General features: G+C 40.8%; 1 protein-coding gene across 11 annotated transcripts in view; it reads right to left on the reverse strand.

Moving 5' to 3' along the window:
• Positions 1–15,523, reverse strand: part of RUFY3 (RUN and FYVE domain containing 3) — a 129,755-nt gene that overhangs the window by 3,458 nt on the left and 110,774 nt on the right. For 5 of the 11 annotated variants that reach the window (XM_036762962.1, XM_036762965.1, XM_036762964.1 and 2 more), the window contains 5 exons: positions 11,110–11,229; positions 9,497–9,596; positions 6,093–6,172; positions 3,673–3,700; positions 2,389–2,457 (listed from right to left, as the gene is read on the reverse strand). In XM_036762962.1, coding sequence (XP_036618857.1) covers positions 2,389–2,457; positions 3,673–3,700; positions 6,093–6,172; positions 9,497–9,596; positions 11,110–11,229 — 397 coding nt within the window. Of the gene's footprint in view, positions 1–2,388; positions 2,458–3,672; positions 3,701–6,092; positions 6,173–9,496; positions 9,597–11,109; positions 11,230–11,720; positions 14,158–15,523 lie in introns of those variants that run through there. The other 6 variants (XM_036762971.1, XM_036762972.1, XR_005010658.1 and 3 more) reach the window with 5 other exon arrangements.

Below are 15,523 nucleotides of genomic sequence, written 5' to 3' on the forward strand. Positions count from 1 at the left end.
TACAAAGTTAAACACATTATTAATTATTTACACTAACAGCAACAGGCAGTAAGTAATGCAAAGAAAAGAGCCAAATCACTTTCTTAACTGGGTATTGTAATGCATTACACCTACTTACGTCCCCCTAGCTTAGGGTGATCTAATTACGTTTACCTTTAGCTAATACTAAAATTAGTTTCCACTTCTGAGCACACATCAACTAAAGGTAGGAAGAGCTGGCCTACCCACCGGTAGAGAATGAAAGTCTGCCAAGGACACTCCAGGTAAGAGCTATCATGATCCAAGTATACAACACTTTCTTCAATGACTAAAGTGACATGGTGGTAAAACAGTCAATGTCAAAACCAGAATTTGGAATTATATGTTGACTCTCTCCATGGTTATCTCTTTTAAGAAGAAAACAATGGGTAATGTCAGTGGCTGGCTGTGAGAAGACGATTCCTTTTTTTGTTTTACTGTTAATCGTTATTTTTTGTTTTACTGTTAATTGTTATAAAGTATCACCTTCATTTTCAAAGGGATTCCTTCCCTTATTCAGCAAATTCACCAGCTCTTGCAGGTTCAGCAAAATTAACCAACACATCCATTGTGCCATATTCTACACCCATCTGTATCGCCATCTTTGTAAAGAAAGGAGGGAGGTACCCTTCCTGAGAATATACTTCTCTCATGTGGAGGTCCTCAGGCTGTGAAGGGGCATCCCCCAACACCCCTCCGTTTGACTTTGCTAGCTGTGCACAGCACACACCCCCTCCCGCCATTCTGGGCCTCTGTGTCATGTTTATGATATTCTAAGTGTAAGGCACAGAGGGAGAACTACTGTGGGCCATAGTTTGCTGACCCCTCTTTTAAAGCACTTTTCTTCAGATAAGAAATATATTTGAAACTTTAGGTACATGCCCCTCTCCAGCTCTCATTTCTCTGAAAATCTGCTTTACACTCTTCTACCAGTCTTCCTTCAACTCAAATCCACGACTTACAGAAGTGGGAAGGCAGCTATCCCAGGTGACAACAAATTTGCCAATTACTAGTCTGGCGAACAGAACTCATTTCATATTTTTGTGCGGTTTCCTGTAATAGGTAACACTCACAAACTACCTCCCTGACTATGGGGAAGATTTGTGAAGCGATATGTGACCAGGTACCCAACAGCTCTAGGTGCAGAGGTGGCCTTGGAAAGGAAATATAGGCATGTTGGTCTCTCCCATAAAGTAGGAGGTGAAAAGACTGAAGGGGTACCTTCCTACTCACTCTATCAGGGACAGCGATCTAATTTATCTTTAGCTAATATTAAAATTAGTTTGCATTTTCTGAGCACATCAATAAAAGCAGAACAGCTGACCTGCCAGTGGCCTCGGAATGAAATCCGAGTATCTACCACCTTTTTAGACGGTTCCCTTCTCCCCCTGGAGGGATGGGAAGAGGCAATGCAGAAGAGAGTGAGAAGAAAGAATCAAGATGGTCCTGTATTAGATAACAAGAATGCAACATAGGGAAGAAAGGCTTCAATCCCTGTTGAGGAAGAAGGGGTGCCTTGGGCTCGAAGGCATGATAAAGTGGGTCTATCAGGACAGAGTTCCTCTAGTCCTGGTCAGAGGAAGATGAGATAAGGAGCCATTTACTGACCTGATGTATCAATTTCCAAAAAAAAAAAGAGAGATAGTATTTGAGATTGTTTCTTGGCTAAGTTTTAGAACGATTTTTTTAAAATTTAATTTTATTGTTATTTGTGTTTAATATTACCTAAATTTCCAAATATATGACTCTCTCCTTCCAAAAAGAAATGCTTTAGACCATGGCTGTCAACTGTCATGTTTGAGCCAATAAATCTGAGCCCCCGCCAGTAACGTCATCTCATTTATACTAAGAATAGAGGCATGGGGAACGGCCACCCTGGTCAGACTACTGTGCTCGGTGTAGGCACCAAAGAAAAGACATGAACAGACCTTAAGGACATTCAGGTGAGACATTAACAGGCCGAAGGGTATCCAAGTGGGTGAAACACCACGAGACCATGCCATAGGAGGAATGGATAAAAGAACTGGGGTTGCTCAGGCTGGAGAAGAAGAGATGTAGGGTGGACATTACTGTTGTCTTCAGGTGATTGAAGACACGATTAGGTTGGTTCTTTTTGGCAGGAATTAGAGGAAGATGTAGAAGCTACAGAGGGACAGAGTTTTGGCTTGGAGTAAGAAAAATCTCTTAAATATTCGATCTGTTCAAAAGCAAAATGAGTTTGGTCAGGAAAGAGTGAGTTCTCTTTTCATTGGAGAATTCCGAGCAGATTCTGGATAACTACATGTCTGGGGCTTTTCCTAGATGACTCCTCCAAACTCTGAAATTCAATAGATTGTGCCAAGTCATTAGGGCAACCTTAGAGTTCATTACCTTGGTCATGCTGCTGTCCTCATGGCAGAGCTGGCATCTCTGTGGCTTTCCCAGCAGGGGTGGCTGATTCTAAGACACCAACACACACAGCTGGTTAGGTGCTCTTGGTTCCAAGTACATTCTTTAATGTTCCCTTCTCTCCTTTCGTGAACTGTTCTTGCTTTTTGATTGGTCCCTATACTAAGTCTTCTGAGTCTAGCCAAGGTGTTGTTCTGAGAATCAAGTGAGAAAGTAGGCAAAGCTCGCTGTGAAACTGACAAAACTATATAAAATGTCAGCTGTTATTAACTGCTTTCGTTGATCCTTTCTACTAATTAAAACAATGGGCAAAATTTCCATAGGAAAAATCTTTCAGACCCACTTGTAGAGTACATGATTCTAATTTTTAAATATTCACATAACTTTCCTTTTGTGTCGTTTTGCATTCTCTATACAATCCCACTAGGAATGGAACCTCAAGTATTTAAATTATTTAATAATTTATTAAATTGAATAATAAACATATTAATATAAAGTATATTAATCCTATTATTAAGCATTACATTAATACTAAAGCATTATATTAATTATAATTATAATAGTATCTATATACTATTATGGTATATAGATATATACCATATAAACTATATATACTACTATATAACTATAATAGTATAACTAGTATATAGTATAGATACTATATAGTAATTATAATAGTATTTTATATTAATCATATTTTATTATTAATTTGTTGTTTTTCACTCTTTGTGACCACATTTGGGGGTTTCTTGGCAAAGATATGAAATGATTTGCCATTTCCTTCTCCAGGTCATTTTACAGATGAGGAGACTGAGAGGCAAACAGGGTTAAGTGACTTGCCCAGGGTCACATAAGTAGTAAGTGTCTGAGGCCAGATTTGAACTCAGGAAGAGGAGTCTTTCTGATTCTAGGCCTGGTGCTCTATCCACTGTGCCACCTAACTGCCCCCATATTATTAATAAGTAAATAACAAATAGCAAATGGTAAATTATAAGAGTTATAAGTGGCTCAGATGCCACAAACAAATGACATCCTCAGGGTTAATGCCAGTTCTATTGGGTTTAGGTGAGAGACATGCATCTTGCTTAGCATTTGGCTAAAGTCTTTAAGCCTGACATGGTACAGCACGGTGTTCCCATGGTGGGCTAGAGCCCCATGTCTTCCTCCCATACTATCTCGGTTCCTAGCTGGGTCTAGTCCAGCCCACTTCAGACTTCAGGCAGGTGCTGTGAAGAACTCTCCATGGTCAAGAAAAGAAAGGGTTACCTGCTGCTCATCAGAGTGAGGCTGCAGTCTAGAAAGGAAGAAACACAAAGGGAAAATTAGCAAAACTTTGTCCACATCTAGGCAGATGAGAACTCAGAAATCAGATGCTTTAAAGTCAAGAAGGCAGGATCATGGTTCCTTCAGGCTGATGTCTACAGGGCATTTTTAGCCTAACCTCACTCACAGGGAAGGAATGCTGGCTGTTCCCTCTGTGGTGGAAAGACATACGCCCACGTTCCACCCTTCAATTTGAGCTGATGGCTGCTTCCCTTTCTAGTGGGAAACCTTTCTATTTCACCTCCCCTTTAAGCCCTTGGACAAGTCATCTGACTTGGATGTTGTTTCTTCTGCCAGCAAAGGAAATAGAAAAGAATGAGGTCTGGCACAGTGGATGGGGGTGTGGGGGATGGAGGAAAGAGAGGAAGGTAGTGAAATAATTGGAGAAAAAATGGAATTTGAGGGTGAAAAGTTTATTAATCTAAAAAGCCGGTGGCCAATTTTCCCATCATCTGCTCTCCTATCCCTCCATCTTCCATCCTAGAAATCATGTTTTAACACAAGAAAAACAAGTGTTAATTGATATAAACATACATTTTTCTTTAAAATAAAAATCTTCATCCCAGTAAATGCTATTTTATTTGCCTCATGGATAAAAAAACCCAACAAAACAAAACAATTGTCCCAGCTTGGTCCTTCAAGGGATTCTTAAATCCCAGTTCTTCTAGGATTAACAAATGCATTATCATTCATTCAGTGAATGAAATCTCATCAAGACTCTTCCCGAGATTTCCAAGAAAAAATTCAGATGTTATCTGATCTCAAAAGAAACAATGGAAAGCATTTAAGAAAAAGAGCCTAGACCTTGCTCATCAGTAATTTCAAATAAGAACCAATGATAAATGGGGATAAGCTTGGATTACAGTCTGTCAATGCAGATGCAGAACCCCGACCAACTCTAGTGGAAATTTAGATTGTGGTTTCAGGTCTGTTTTAGTTTGGCTAAGTCTACAAAGCAGAACCATTAGACTCTGGACTAATGCTGATTCCATTACCCTCAGGAAATCTGGGCAGGCTCTAGGTTCACTGGGGCTAGAGTCAAGGCCTCAAACACTTATTAGCTGAGTGACCCAGGGCAGGTCACTTAACCTGCTTGCCTCAGGTTCCTCAACTGTAAAACATGGGGATAATAGCACCTGCCCTCCAGGGTTGATGTGAGCATCAAATGAGCTGGTATTTGTAAAGTTCTTAGCACACTGTCTGGCCCATAACAGGCATCATATAAATGTGAGCTATCATTATCGTTATTATTATTGAAGGTCTGAACCAGGTTGGACCCCAACATGGATATCCTTATCAGGCCCTTCTAAATTCCTTCTCAATTATGCAGAGCTAAACACCTAATCACTTCAGAGCACAGTGTAAGATTAAGATTCTGAGCTAAAGAGGTTGGCGTTAAGGACCCTGGAATCAGTCTGGGCTCAGAGAGCACAGAGTAGGGGACAGACAGAGAAACAACGAAATGCTCCAGCCTAGCGCGTTGTATGAGTCCTGTTTCCACTGGGCTGTTCTTGGTCCAGATGACACAAGACTATTCTGAAGATGAGAGAGAGAGAGAGAGCAAGAGAGCGAGAGAGAGGGAGAGAGGGAGGGAGGGAGGGAGAGAGGGAAAGGGGGGGGAGAGCGGGAGAGAGGGGGAGAGAGAGAGAGAAAGAGAGAGAGAGCAAGCGCAAACACTGGGCAAGAATAAGCATAATATACTACATAACTTTATCCTACCACCTTTTCCCTTGTTTTCATATCTTTCTGAGAGGACAGTCATGAAAAGCTGCCCCTGCCCTCTCTGCCCCACCAAGATAGAACAGATATGCCTTTTGGTGTTGAACCAAAAAGAACAGAAGGAGGCAAGCCATTCCAGACACCCAAAGAGAAAGGAGGGAAGGGGGCACCGAGCTCAAGCCCTGCCCTGCTAACCCCACACTGTAGTGTCTACGTGTCAGACAAGTCACTTACCCATCTACTGGGTAAAAATGTTAGACTCTAAGACCTTTGACCCTGAGAAGCCCCAGTGCTCCTGCTAAGTTCCCTCCTGACACCTACTGAAGGTCCCTGATGAGCTCTTTGGAGATAAACACAAAAATAAGCCCAGAAGCAAAGTGAGGCAATAAACAGGTTGCCTTCTTTAGGGCAATATAAAGAGGTGTTGGTGTGAGTGCTGAGGCCCAGGGTGGGAGGGGGATGTCCTGGGGACCAGGTCAAGCCATTCTCTTGAGTTTAGTATTTACTTCCCACATCTCCAAAATGATTTTCAGGCTTGTAACCATTAACAAAAAGGTCAGTTCCTGGTTTATTCCAGGAAAAACTATGAACAGACCCTCTCACCCCAAACCCCCATTAAACAAGTTTTATAGTTTAGTCAATACTTGGTAGGGAGAATTGTGTGGCCTTCTTCCAAGGGCTTTTTTAGTTTATCATTTTCCTCTTGGATTTTATGCTTCCCGTCCTGCCAAAAGAAAATAGCCCAGTTTACCAATTAATCAGGACAGTACATAGTGATGCTGCAGACCTTTTTTATTTTCCCCCTACGTGGCCTTAATCTGATTATGAATCGAATAAGCTTAGGGCAGAAGTCCATCCTCCAAGGGTGAGATCTCCAGAGCAGGGGGCAATCTATGCCTAGCGGTTGCACTATCCTGAGAAATTATTCTATCACAGTCTGTACTGACCGCAAGTCCTCTGTTACAAAGACAAAAAAGACTGAACCCTAACAGAGCTCCTGCCCTACTGAGGGAGAAAACACGTACACCTTCGAGTAGGAAAACAAGGTCAATTTACACAGCAAGGGGTTGGAGCAGGGGAAGAGGCAGTAGCAGCCAGAGGGGCTAGGCAAGGCCCCAAGGAGAAGGTTATCATGTAATGATAATAATGTTACAGAATGTTGTAACTATGTGCCACACCCCTGTTTCCCTTTCAGGTTCTTACACTTACATAACTGGGGTTTTTCACCTTTGATAAAGATGAAGTATCAATAATAAAAAGTTCCAGCAGGCTGTTTTGTAAGAGTTGAGACTACAGGCAAGGTTGTGCCCAGGGTACCTACACAGCTTCCTGCCTTGGGAGTGATGCATTTGGATACAAAGATGTCCAAATATGGATCTATGGTCGTGTATAAAATGATTTTTAATGGAAGTCAGCTTTTTCTTTTGTCCCCCTGATGGTTTATAGCTTTTTAACTTGTTACAAATTCCTAAGCAAAACATATTTCTGCATTGGCTATCTCAAAAGAAAATGTGTCCCAATCTGTCCTCTGAATTCTTCTCTTCTCTATCAGGAGGTACGTTTAGTCATAAGTCCTCTGGAATCATGGTTAATCATTATACTATTCTGAGTTCTAGAAGTCTTTCACAGCTGATCTTCATTATGATATTACGATTACTGTGCATAATGTTCCCCTGGTTCTGCTTACTTCACTTTGCATCAGTTCATACAAGTCTTCTCAGGTTTTTCTGAAACCATCCCCTTCATCTTTCTTCCAGCACAACAGTATTCCATCACCTTCATATACCACAACTTGTCCAGCCCTTTCCTAAATGATGGGCACACCCCCAATTTCCAATTCTTTGCCACCACAAAAAAGCTGCTTTAATATTTTTGTGCATCCTTAGAGTTTGTTTTGCTTAGAATTAATCCTCTTAATCTTTCTCCCTTTTAGTAACCTATTTCCCTTCTCCTTCCTGTTACCCTGTTGAATGAAATGTATTTCTGAACACAACTCTGTGTGTGTGTGTGTGTGTGTGTGTGTGTGTGTGTATCCTTCCCTCCTTTGAACAGTTCAGATGAGAGCAAGTTTCAAATGTTATCCACTCCTCCCACCTCTTTGTTTGTATATTCTTCTTGCATATTCTGAGAATTTTTCCTAACCTTCTTCTCTCTTTCACCCTCATGTATTATTCCACTTCCTCAGCCTTTCCATTCTTTTAAGATCATCATTATAAAACAGAACCACTCCCAAGTGCTCTATCAAATTAGGCACCCTCCTTGACCTCTGATGATGGCAGTGTTTTGAGTGGTTAAATATATCATCCTCATATATTAGAATACAAACAGTTCATCTTGGTTTAGTCACTCTTACCATTTTCGGTTGTCTTGACTACTGTGTTTGCATTTCAAAGTTTCTATGCAGCTCTGGTTTTCTTTTTTAATCCAGGAATTCCTGAATTTTCTCTATTACATTTAAGGTCTACTTTTTTTTTTCTGTGTGAGAGAATATTCAGTTTTACTGAGTAAGTTATTGATGCTTATGAGGCTATATCTTCTGCCTTGTGGAATACTGACTCCCAAGCCCTCTAAAATCTTTCATTGTGGTGGATGATAAATTGTGTGATCCTGAGTGTGGCTCCTCTGGCTCCTTGTAATACCTGTCCTTTGACCTGGAAGCTCTGGATTTTGGCTACAATGTTCTTTAGGTTCATTTTGGGGTTTCATTAAGGAGGTGACTGGTGGATTGTAAGAGATCTGTGTGATTTTCTTTTATGATTTCTTAAAGTAGGATTATTTGGCTAGAGCTTTCAAGTAGTCTAATGATTCATAAATCATCTCTCCTTGATCTATTTTCCAAGTTAGTTGTTTTTGCTTTGAGATACCATATGTCTTCCCGACTTCAGATTTTATATTAGCAGTGGGCTATATCCACTTCTGGAGGGAATGTCTGGGCTCATCTTCCTGCTGCTTTCTTGGGGTATTGAGTACTATGTTATTCTAGAATCTCAGGACAGCTAAGGCCAGGGACCTGCAAGCTTTAAGTGCTCCCTAAATGGTCCAATCCAGGGCAAAGTCTGATTTCTGCCCTCTTGGTCTGAGCTCTACCAGCTCCTAATCTGGGTTCGGGTCTGAGCAAAACCTGTAGACTTGCTCCATTTGGAGTTCCAGTAGACTGCTGCTGGACTCAGCTACTGCCAGCCATCTGGAAAGCTCTGTTGCATCACTGACAGGACTGTAGGCTCCCTTTTAACCTGGAATTCCTGCTCTCATTATTCCGCAGCTAGAAGCTGGAACTGAAACCTCTGAGTTCTGCTGTGGAGGCCAAACCACACAGCTGCCGTTTCCAAAACTGTTCCTTCCTCAGTATACAATCTAGGGCTCTCAGCCTTTTGTCATTCTGGAATGACACCCCTGGATGCAAGCCCTTCCTGGATCAGTGACCCAGTATGATGGAACTTGACCGGGTTCTCTACTTTCTCTGGAACTCTCTTTGTGGTACACTGTTGGTCCATCCCTATCCCTTGTGTAGGCAGAACTCTCTGTTTTATGCCAACCTGACTTGAGAAAATGACTCACTGTGATTTTTTTTTCTTGGATTTCCTGAAAAGAATTTAGTACAGTGTAGTTTTTTAGATCCATCTGAAGGAGTAATGGTGCAGAGTACTTATTTCTAACCTAATAGAGCATGTTTGTTTTTTTTTAAATGGATCACATTTCGGGAAAAGAAAATAAATACTACACTACTGAAGACACAGGTCTCTAAATGCCCCAGATGAACAGTTCACTCTCTTTGAAGGTTCCAGAGCATCCCCGGCTTCATGATGAAAAGAAGGAGAGAACCCAGAAAGTAATGGCATAATCTTCCATGAGAAGATCTGAAGAGTGGGCCTAAGAGATGAACTACTTCTCTGTGTTCTCTTATAGATTCAAGGCCATAAAAGTTGGCAACTCTGACTATACATACTGCAAGAACACCCCCTCCCCACCATTCTCACTGAGAGCTTATTAAAGGCTAATTTTCCATGGTTAAAGAGCTAAAAGATGAGACTATCACTACAGGTATTACCATTTTGGGTTCTGGCTTTGGTGGGGTTTTCTCTGGAGCACGTTGACTGTTCTGTAATCTTCTTTCTCTTTCCCGTTTCAGCTCTAGCTCAAGCTGGCTCCTGGTAGAAAAGGAGAGAAAGATCAGGATAACAAGATTGGGTTTCTGTGGCTTGACAACTTGTACCCATTGAAAAAACTCTAAAAATCAAAACCTAAAGGTTATTTAAAAATCTCGTTCACCTAATTAAAAAAAGAAATCCCAAAACTTTTTCCTCTATCTTTTTTTCTGCAATGAAAAATAGACTCCCCTCTAACATCCACATAGTTTAAAAATGAACACATTTTCCCTTAAAGTGAGAAAGTTATCATTTAGAAATGATGTATTCAGGGCATAGGGAATAAACCAATCAATTCAAGTGTGTCCTAGGATTTAGACTAAAAAGAAACTCTTAGTCTCAGAAAAGTGTACCGACCCTTCCTCTCAAATTGTGATCAGTACAATAAACTTGGCATTAGCTAGTTTTGTCTAATCATAGATTATAGTGAGTCAAAAGTGGTCAGAGAGAGACACACCACAGTGGATTTGTGAGAAAGTGCTATACAACACAACAGAACTAATAGCCAACAACGAAACAACTACTGAACATAATTTAATCTTTCTTTAATGATCCAAAAGCCTCTTCTGGATCTCAAAGGGCTTCAGAGCTACCACTGAACATTAGCATGAGATCAGAAAATGCAGGAGGTTCTGACGTTAAGGTTCCTAAAACATCAGATAAAAGAGCTTATAAAACTCAAGGGGTTTTAACACTAGAAGGAACAGGCATGTTATTTGATGCAAAAATATTATAGTTTTACTCTGTAATAAAAATCTTCACCTTACTATCTCTATTTTCTTTGGATTCTTACGGATTTAAAAAAAATGTGCTGTGTTAATGGATGAAACTCAGTCCTTTGAGATATTCTTAAATGTCCAGTCCTTCTAATGATAACCTGGTGTCTATGACCTTTCAAATGATTTTCATCACTGCATTTCACTATGATTGGTTTCTTTTGTTACGCTACGTATTTTATTTTTTGCAATATAAACAACATTCTGAGAAAAGGCCTAGAGGCTTCATCAAAGTGCCAACATGGGGAGATGGGATCATGACACAGAAAAAGGTTAAGAAGCCCTCCTGTAACAGCATGTAGACCTTTTCAGTGTTTATGATAAGAAAATATTATACCCAGAGCCTCATTTCATATCATTAAAAGAACTTCTTAAAGGAACTAGATGACTATATACCAAGTACCCCAAATTAACTGTATAGTTTGTAGCACTGGTCAGAGCCAGAAACTAAGACTCCCACTGTCTTCCCAAGTCTATCTCTGCCGTTTTTGGTTCTAGGAATGTAAGTAACTTGGCTAGTCTTTGCCTTTGTTTCCTTAGCTGTCTTTGCTTTTCTGATGCTGGCTAGAGGCTAGATGAACAAAGCATGCTGATGTCTTCTGAACTTGGAGAAAGACCATCTGTTGCTCTCCCAGCTAGGCTGCAACCCACCCCTCCGCACCCCCGACTCCCACTGCCTTGCCATTGACTTCCCAAAGACCACCCGGTCCAACCCCATGACTCCAGATCCCTCTCTTCACCGCTGCCTGAGGAGCGCCTCCACTTCCAGCTGCAAACTGTTGATCTTGTCCCCAAAGTCCTGCTTGAAAAGGCGGTTGTCTTCCTCAGCAGACTGGCGGCCTCGCTCGGCCTGGCGCAATCTGGATGTGAGCCACATGAACTTAGATAAAAAACAAAAGCCATGGTGGGGAGGAAGACCAAGCACAGACCACAAAAAAAAAAAAAAACACAACCCACAGAGAGAGGGGAAAGGGAAGAGCGGAAAGGGAGATGAAGAAAGAGAGGAAAATAGAGAAGACAGTAGAGAGATGGGAGGGAGAGAGGGAGAGGGAAGGAGGAGGGGGAAGAGAGAGAGAAAAAGAGAGAGAAGAAGGGAGAGGGGAGGGGAGGGAGGAAAGGTAAGGAGAGGAGAAGGGAGGGGAGGGAGGAAAGGTAAGGAGAGGAGAGAAAGGGCGGAGGGAGAAAGAGAGAGAGAGAGAGAGAGAAAAGAGAGTGTGACGGACCAAGGTCAGGAGTCACAGAAGGGAATAAAAGCATAAGTTATGGGTAAAAAAAGAAAATAAAACAATGGGAAAGACGAAAAAACATTCTGAAGAAAGCAAGATGTAGGTGAACCAGGCAGAAGAGGAGCTGATTTTCCAAGGATTTTTTTTATTCTATTACTACATTTTACAGCCATTAGATGATCAACAACAAAACATCACTTTTAAAAAATCCATGTCCAAAGCAAACCTCAAGTACACAGTAAAGTCAAATTTGCTTTTAATTTAATTACTAATATGGTTCTATGTTACATTTCAGCTTTACATGTGTAATTAGAACTTGCAACAGCGGGTGGCCCTCCTTACACACTCCCCCCACCCCCACCCCAATCATCACACCTTGGATTAACTTCACTGGCCATTCTACATCCAAACACCTACCAGGCTCTGAGAGCCCATCTGTCAAGAAGCTTGCTCTTCCTCTTTGCACCCCTTGGAGAGTACACACAATCCTAGCCTCTCTGGACCCTCCGATGGAGGCTTTTATCCTCCATCGGCTATGACTTTGCACCCAACTGCCTAAAGAGGGTATCAGAGAGCCTCTCTAATGACCAACTGAGCACAATGCCCATGACCTTGGAAGGCTCCGGTGTCATCTGTAGTTTTCGATGCTTTCTCCTCCTTGCCTCCACTCCCCCAAATACGCTATAAAACATCTCAAACTGAGTCTAATTTAAATTCACCACCACAAAAGGCTGATGAGGACAACTGAGGAAATGAGTATTATTGTATTATCTAAGTAAAATTACAGGGATGAAATAAAACAAAGTCAAGACCAAAGGCTCTCTCTGGAGAGGGGCCTTCCCCTTCAAAAGGCTCGACCACAAGTTTATGGCCACAGGCTACCCTGTGAAAAGGTACGGGCCAAAACGGGAGGGCATAAAAGCACCTCCTCCTCCCACTCCCCAAAGGGAGCTGAAATGCTCCAAAAGCGGACCTGTTCTGTATTCTAGTTCTATAAATCTCTCACTTTACATTCAGCAAAACCAGCCTAAGAAAAATGTCACCAATACCTTCTGAAGGAATAAGACGCTTACAAAAAGCCCACCCAAGAACTCAAACCACATTTCTCAAAGCAATTTATTTATAGGATTATTTACAACCTAAATCCAAGAAAGGGCCTTGGTCTGTGGTCTCTCTTTACCATTAGACAGAAGAGACCTATTAATGTGCCTTATGGAAACCTACTGGGGGTGGGGAGTATTCTCCTGCCTCTACCCCTATTCCCAGTTAATAAATTTTTAAAAATGCAATTTAGTGTTAAAATTCTGCAATTCCCCTAACTCTTTCCTGTGTTAATATCTGAAATGTTTTGCCTAACACGTAAATGATCTTTTGTTAGTTTGCCAGGAAGCCCGGCAAATTCCTATTTCTATTAGGCGACAGAAACTCAAAAGCAAAAAAGCAAGAAATATCTGACTGAAAGGCAGCGATGTCATTTCCCCCTCTGATTTGCCAGCTACTCTGAGACAAGGACTGGTGGATTCCTGGCCCTCCACGAGGCTACAATGGTCCTCCTGACCACAGGAGAAATAGCACAGAGTCTGCATCCTGTCCCTTTCCTGGAAGAGGAGGGTTCTGGTACAATAGCCCCTCTGTGGGATTCCTGAAGAAAGGAAAAACTGCTGTAGTTTCTAGAGGGAAGAGAGGTAGAAGGTGATGCGAAGGTAAGAAGGGACTTATTGAAACTTCCATGGTTTGTGTTACTCTAAGACACCTAAGCTATTATAGCTTGTCTCTATGCACTGGAAAGGAATGTTAAGGATGCTTTTGTTTATTTTTTTTTAAGTCACTAAGGCAAAAGAGTTGCGAGCAGTCTTAGTTATGGAGGACAGGACTGTGGTGATATATCTTATTCTTACTCGATTAAACGTGATGAACAAAAAGCCAAAGCATAATGATTTAAGACACACACACACATACGCACACACACACAACTAGTCCCAGAAACACCCACGGCTCCAAATTCTCCATCTCTTATTCCACGACAAACAATGCGATGGGAGAACAGAGATGATGAGTCTGGTTGTCCATGAACTGGCCTACCGCACCCTGACATGAACTCTGCACCTAGGATCTGATAATTTTAGAGACTGTGATGTCGGTGATATGCATCAACAGTATACCTACAGCCTCCAATTCCTTATGCCTTATTTTACTGGGTTGTTTTTTTCATGGTGTGTTTATTTACTGGCCAACTCAGATGTCATTTAACAAAGTTTATTGACAAATAATCAGGGAACTTATACCAAATTTTCTAGTTCTGGAAAAAAAAAGGAGAGAAAGAAAACCCAACCCAAAAGATTTTTAAAAATTCAACAAATCCCAAGTCAAGTTTGGATGACATTTTTACATAGGAGCTCCAAGTTTAAACTTATAACAAATTCTCCAGTTTTCCTCTTTTGCAACTAAGTTGTGTTGTGAGAGTTGTGAGGTGACCAGCTGCAAAATCCCTAATGATGCTTTGGAATCAGCTTACTGGCTGCACAATTTAAGGTTTTTGCCTGTTTCACCAAATCCTTTTCGCTGGATTAGGAAGAAATCATAATGAAAATGAAAGAGAAAGGGGAATATGAAAACAGACAAAAAAGGAAGAGGAGAAAAATCAAGTCAGCTTAGCGTTAGATGGAAACATTTTTGTTATTCAGCTTTATCTGCTACATACCAGGCCAAAATTGATAGGATGCAAGAATTCAAGGCTATAAGACACTAAAAAATCAACCTGGTTACAAATCACATCCAGAAGCATGTTGTCAGCCTGCGTTCAATTTCTTGATCTTCATGCCACGCACACTAGGTGTTTCAAATTTCTCTACCAATTTGGAACTAATAAATTGATACTCATGTTATTTAAATCAGTGGTCTCCAAAGTCGGAATAAACAAGGCAACCCACTAAGGCATGGGGAAGAAAATGTCAGAACTCCTACTTTTTTAATTTAAAAAGACAAAAAAAAAACCAAAATACTTTACAGATATTTAATATATTGACCCTGGTGACCCTACTCAGTTTGTATGTCAGATGGTCATGTTTCATGAATAGTGTACAAGGTAGCATGTAGGAAGAGTGAGATTTCCACATGCAAAAGGAGTTGCTAGTGGTTCATTTATTTACTATGGTGTACTGTGATATTCGGCACTGTGAGAGTGGATTCACTCCCACAGACTACAGATGTTGTTACTTATCTTTAAGAATAAAATGGGCTATTATAGAAAGGGCAGTTTGAAATGGTTAATCTGAAAAATCTGTTCAGAGCGATGGCTTGAAAGAAACTGAGGAAATTTCCTGTCATAGTCAGAAAACAGCTGGAGAATACAGAGAAAAGAAGATGGAGGTATTTTCTTTCCTGATAAAACTATATTTACTTTACGGTTCTAAGATGATGACAAAGATTCTTAAGAAATTTTGCTTAATTGGTATCTTGAGTGAACTGAACGGTGGAACTGTGTTTCCAGAAGAAAGGAGAAACCATTTCTGGCAGTTAAAGTAATGGTAAGATGTCACACTAACTGTGATCATTCTCATAGCAACAATGTTGCTAATATTTATATCTATGTAGTGACTACCTTGTTAGTAAATTACATAGACAGTAGTGTTAATGTTTGTTTAGTTCTAAGAGATGGGGTTTTAATAGACAGAGATGTACAGCTGCTTATGGGGAAAGAAGTTTCTTTAGTTTGTTAAGTAAATAATAGTTAAGAAACCAGAGTGGAGATCCTAAGCTAATTATTAACTGATGGAGTGGTTGCAATTTAGTAATGATTATGGTTATGACTAAAGTAGCAGGTGGTAATGAGTTAAAAGCAGCACACGGTAAGGAGTCAGGAACTAAGAAATGACCTACAAATAAGTGTGGGAAATCTCATAAGTCATGTTAAGTGGATTTACAATAT

This window comes from Trichosurus vulpecula, chromosome 6, assembly GCF_011100635.1.
Source record: "Trichosurus vulpecula isolate mTriVul1 chromosome 6, mTriVul1.pri, whole genome shotgun sequence".
Taxonomy (NCBI): Eukaryota; Metazoa; Chordata; class Mammalia; order Diprotodontia; family Phalangeridae; genus Trichosurus; species Trichosurus vulpecula.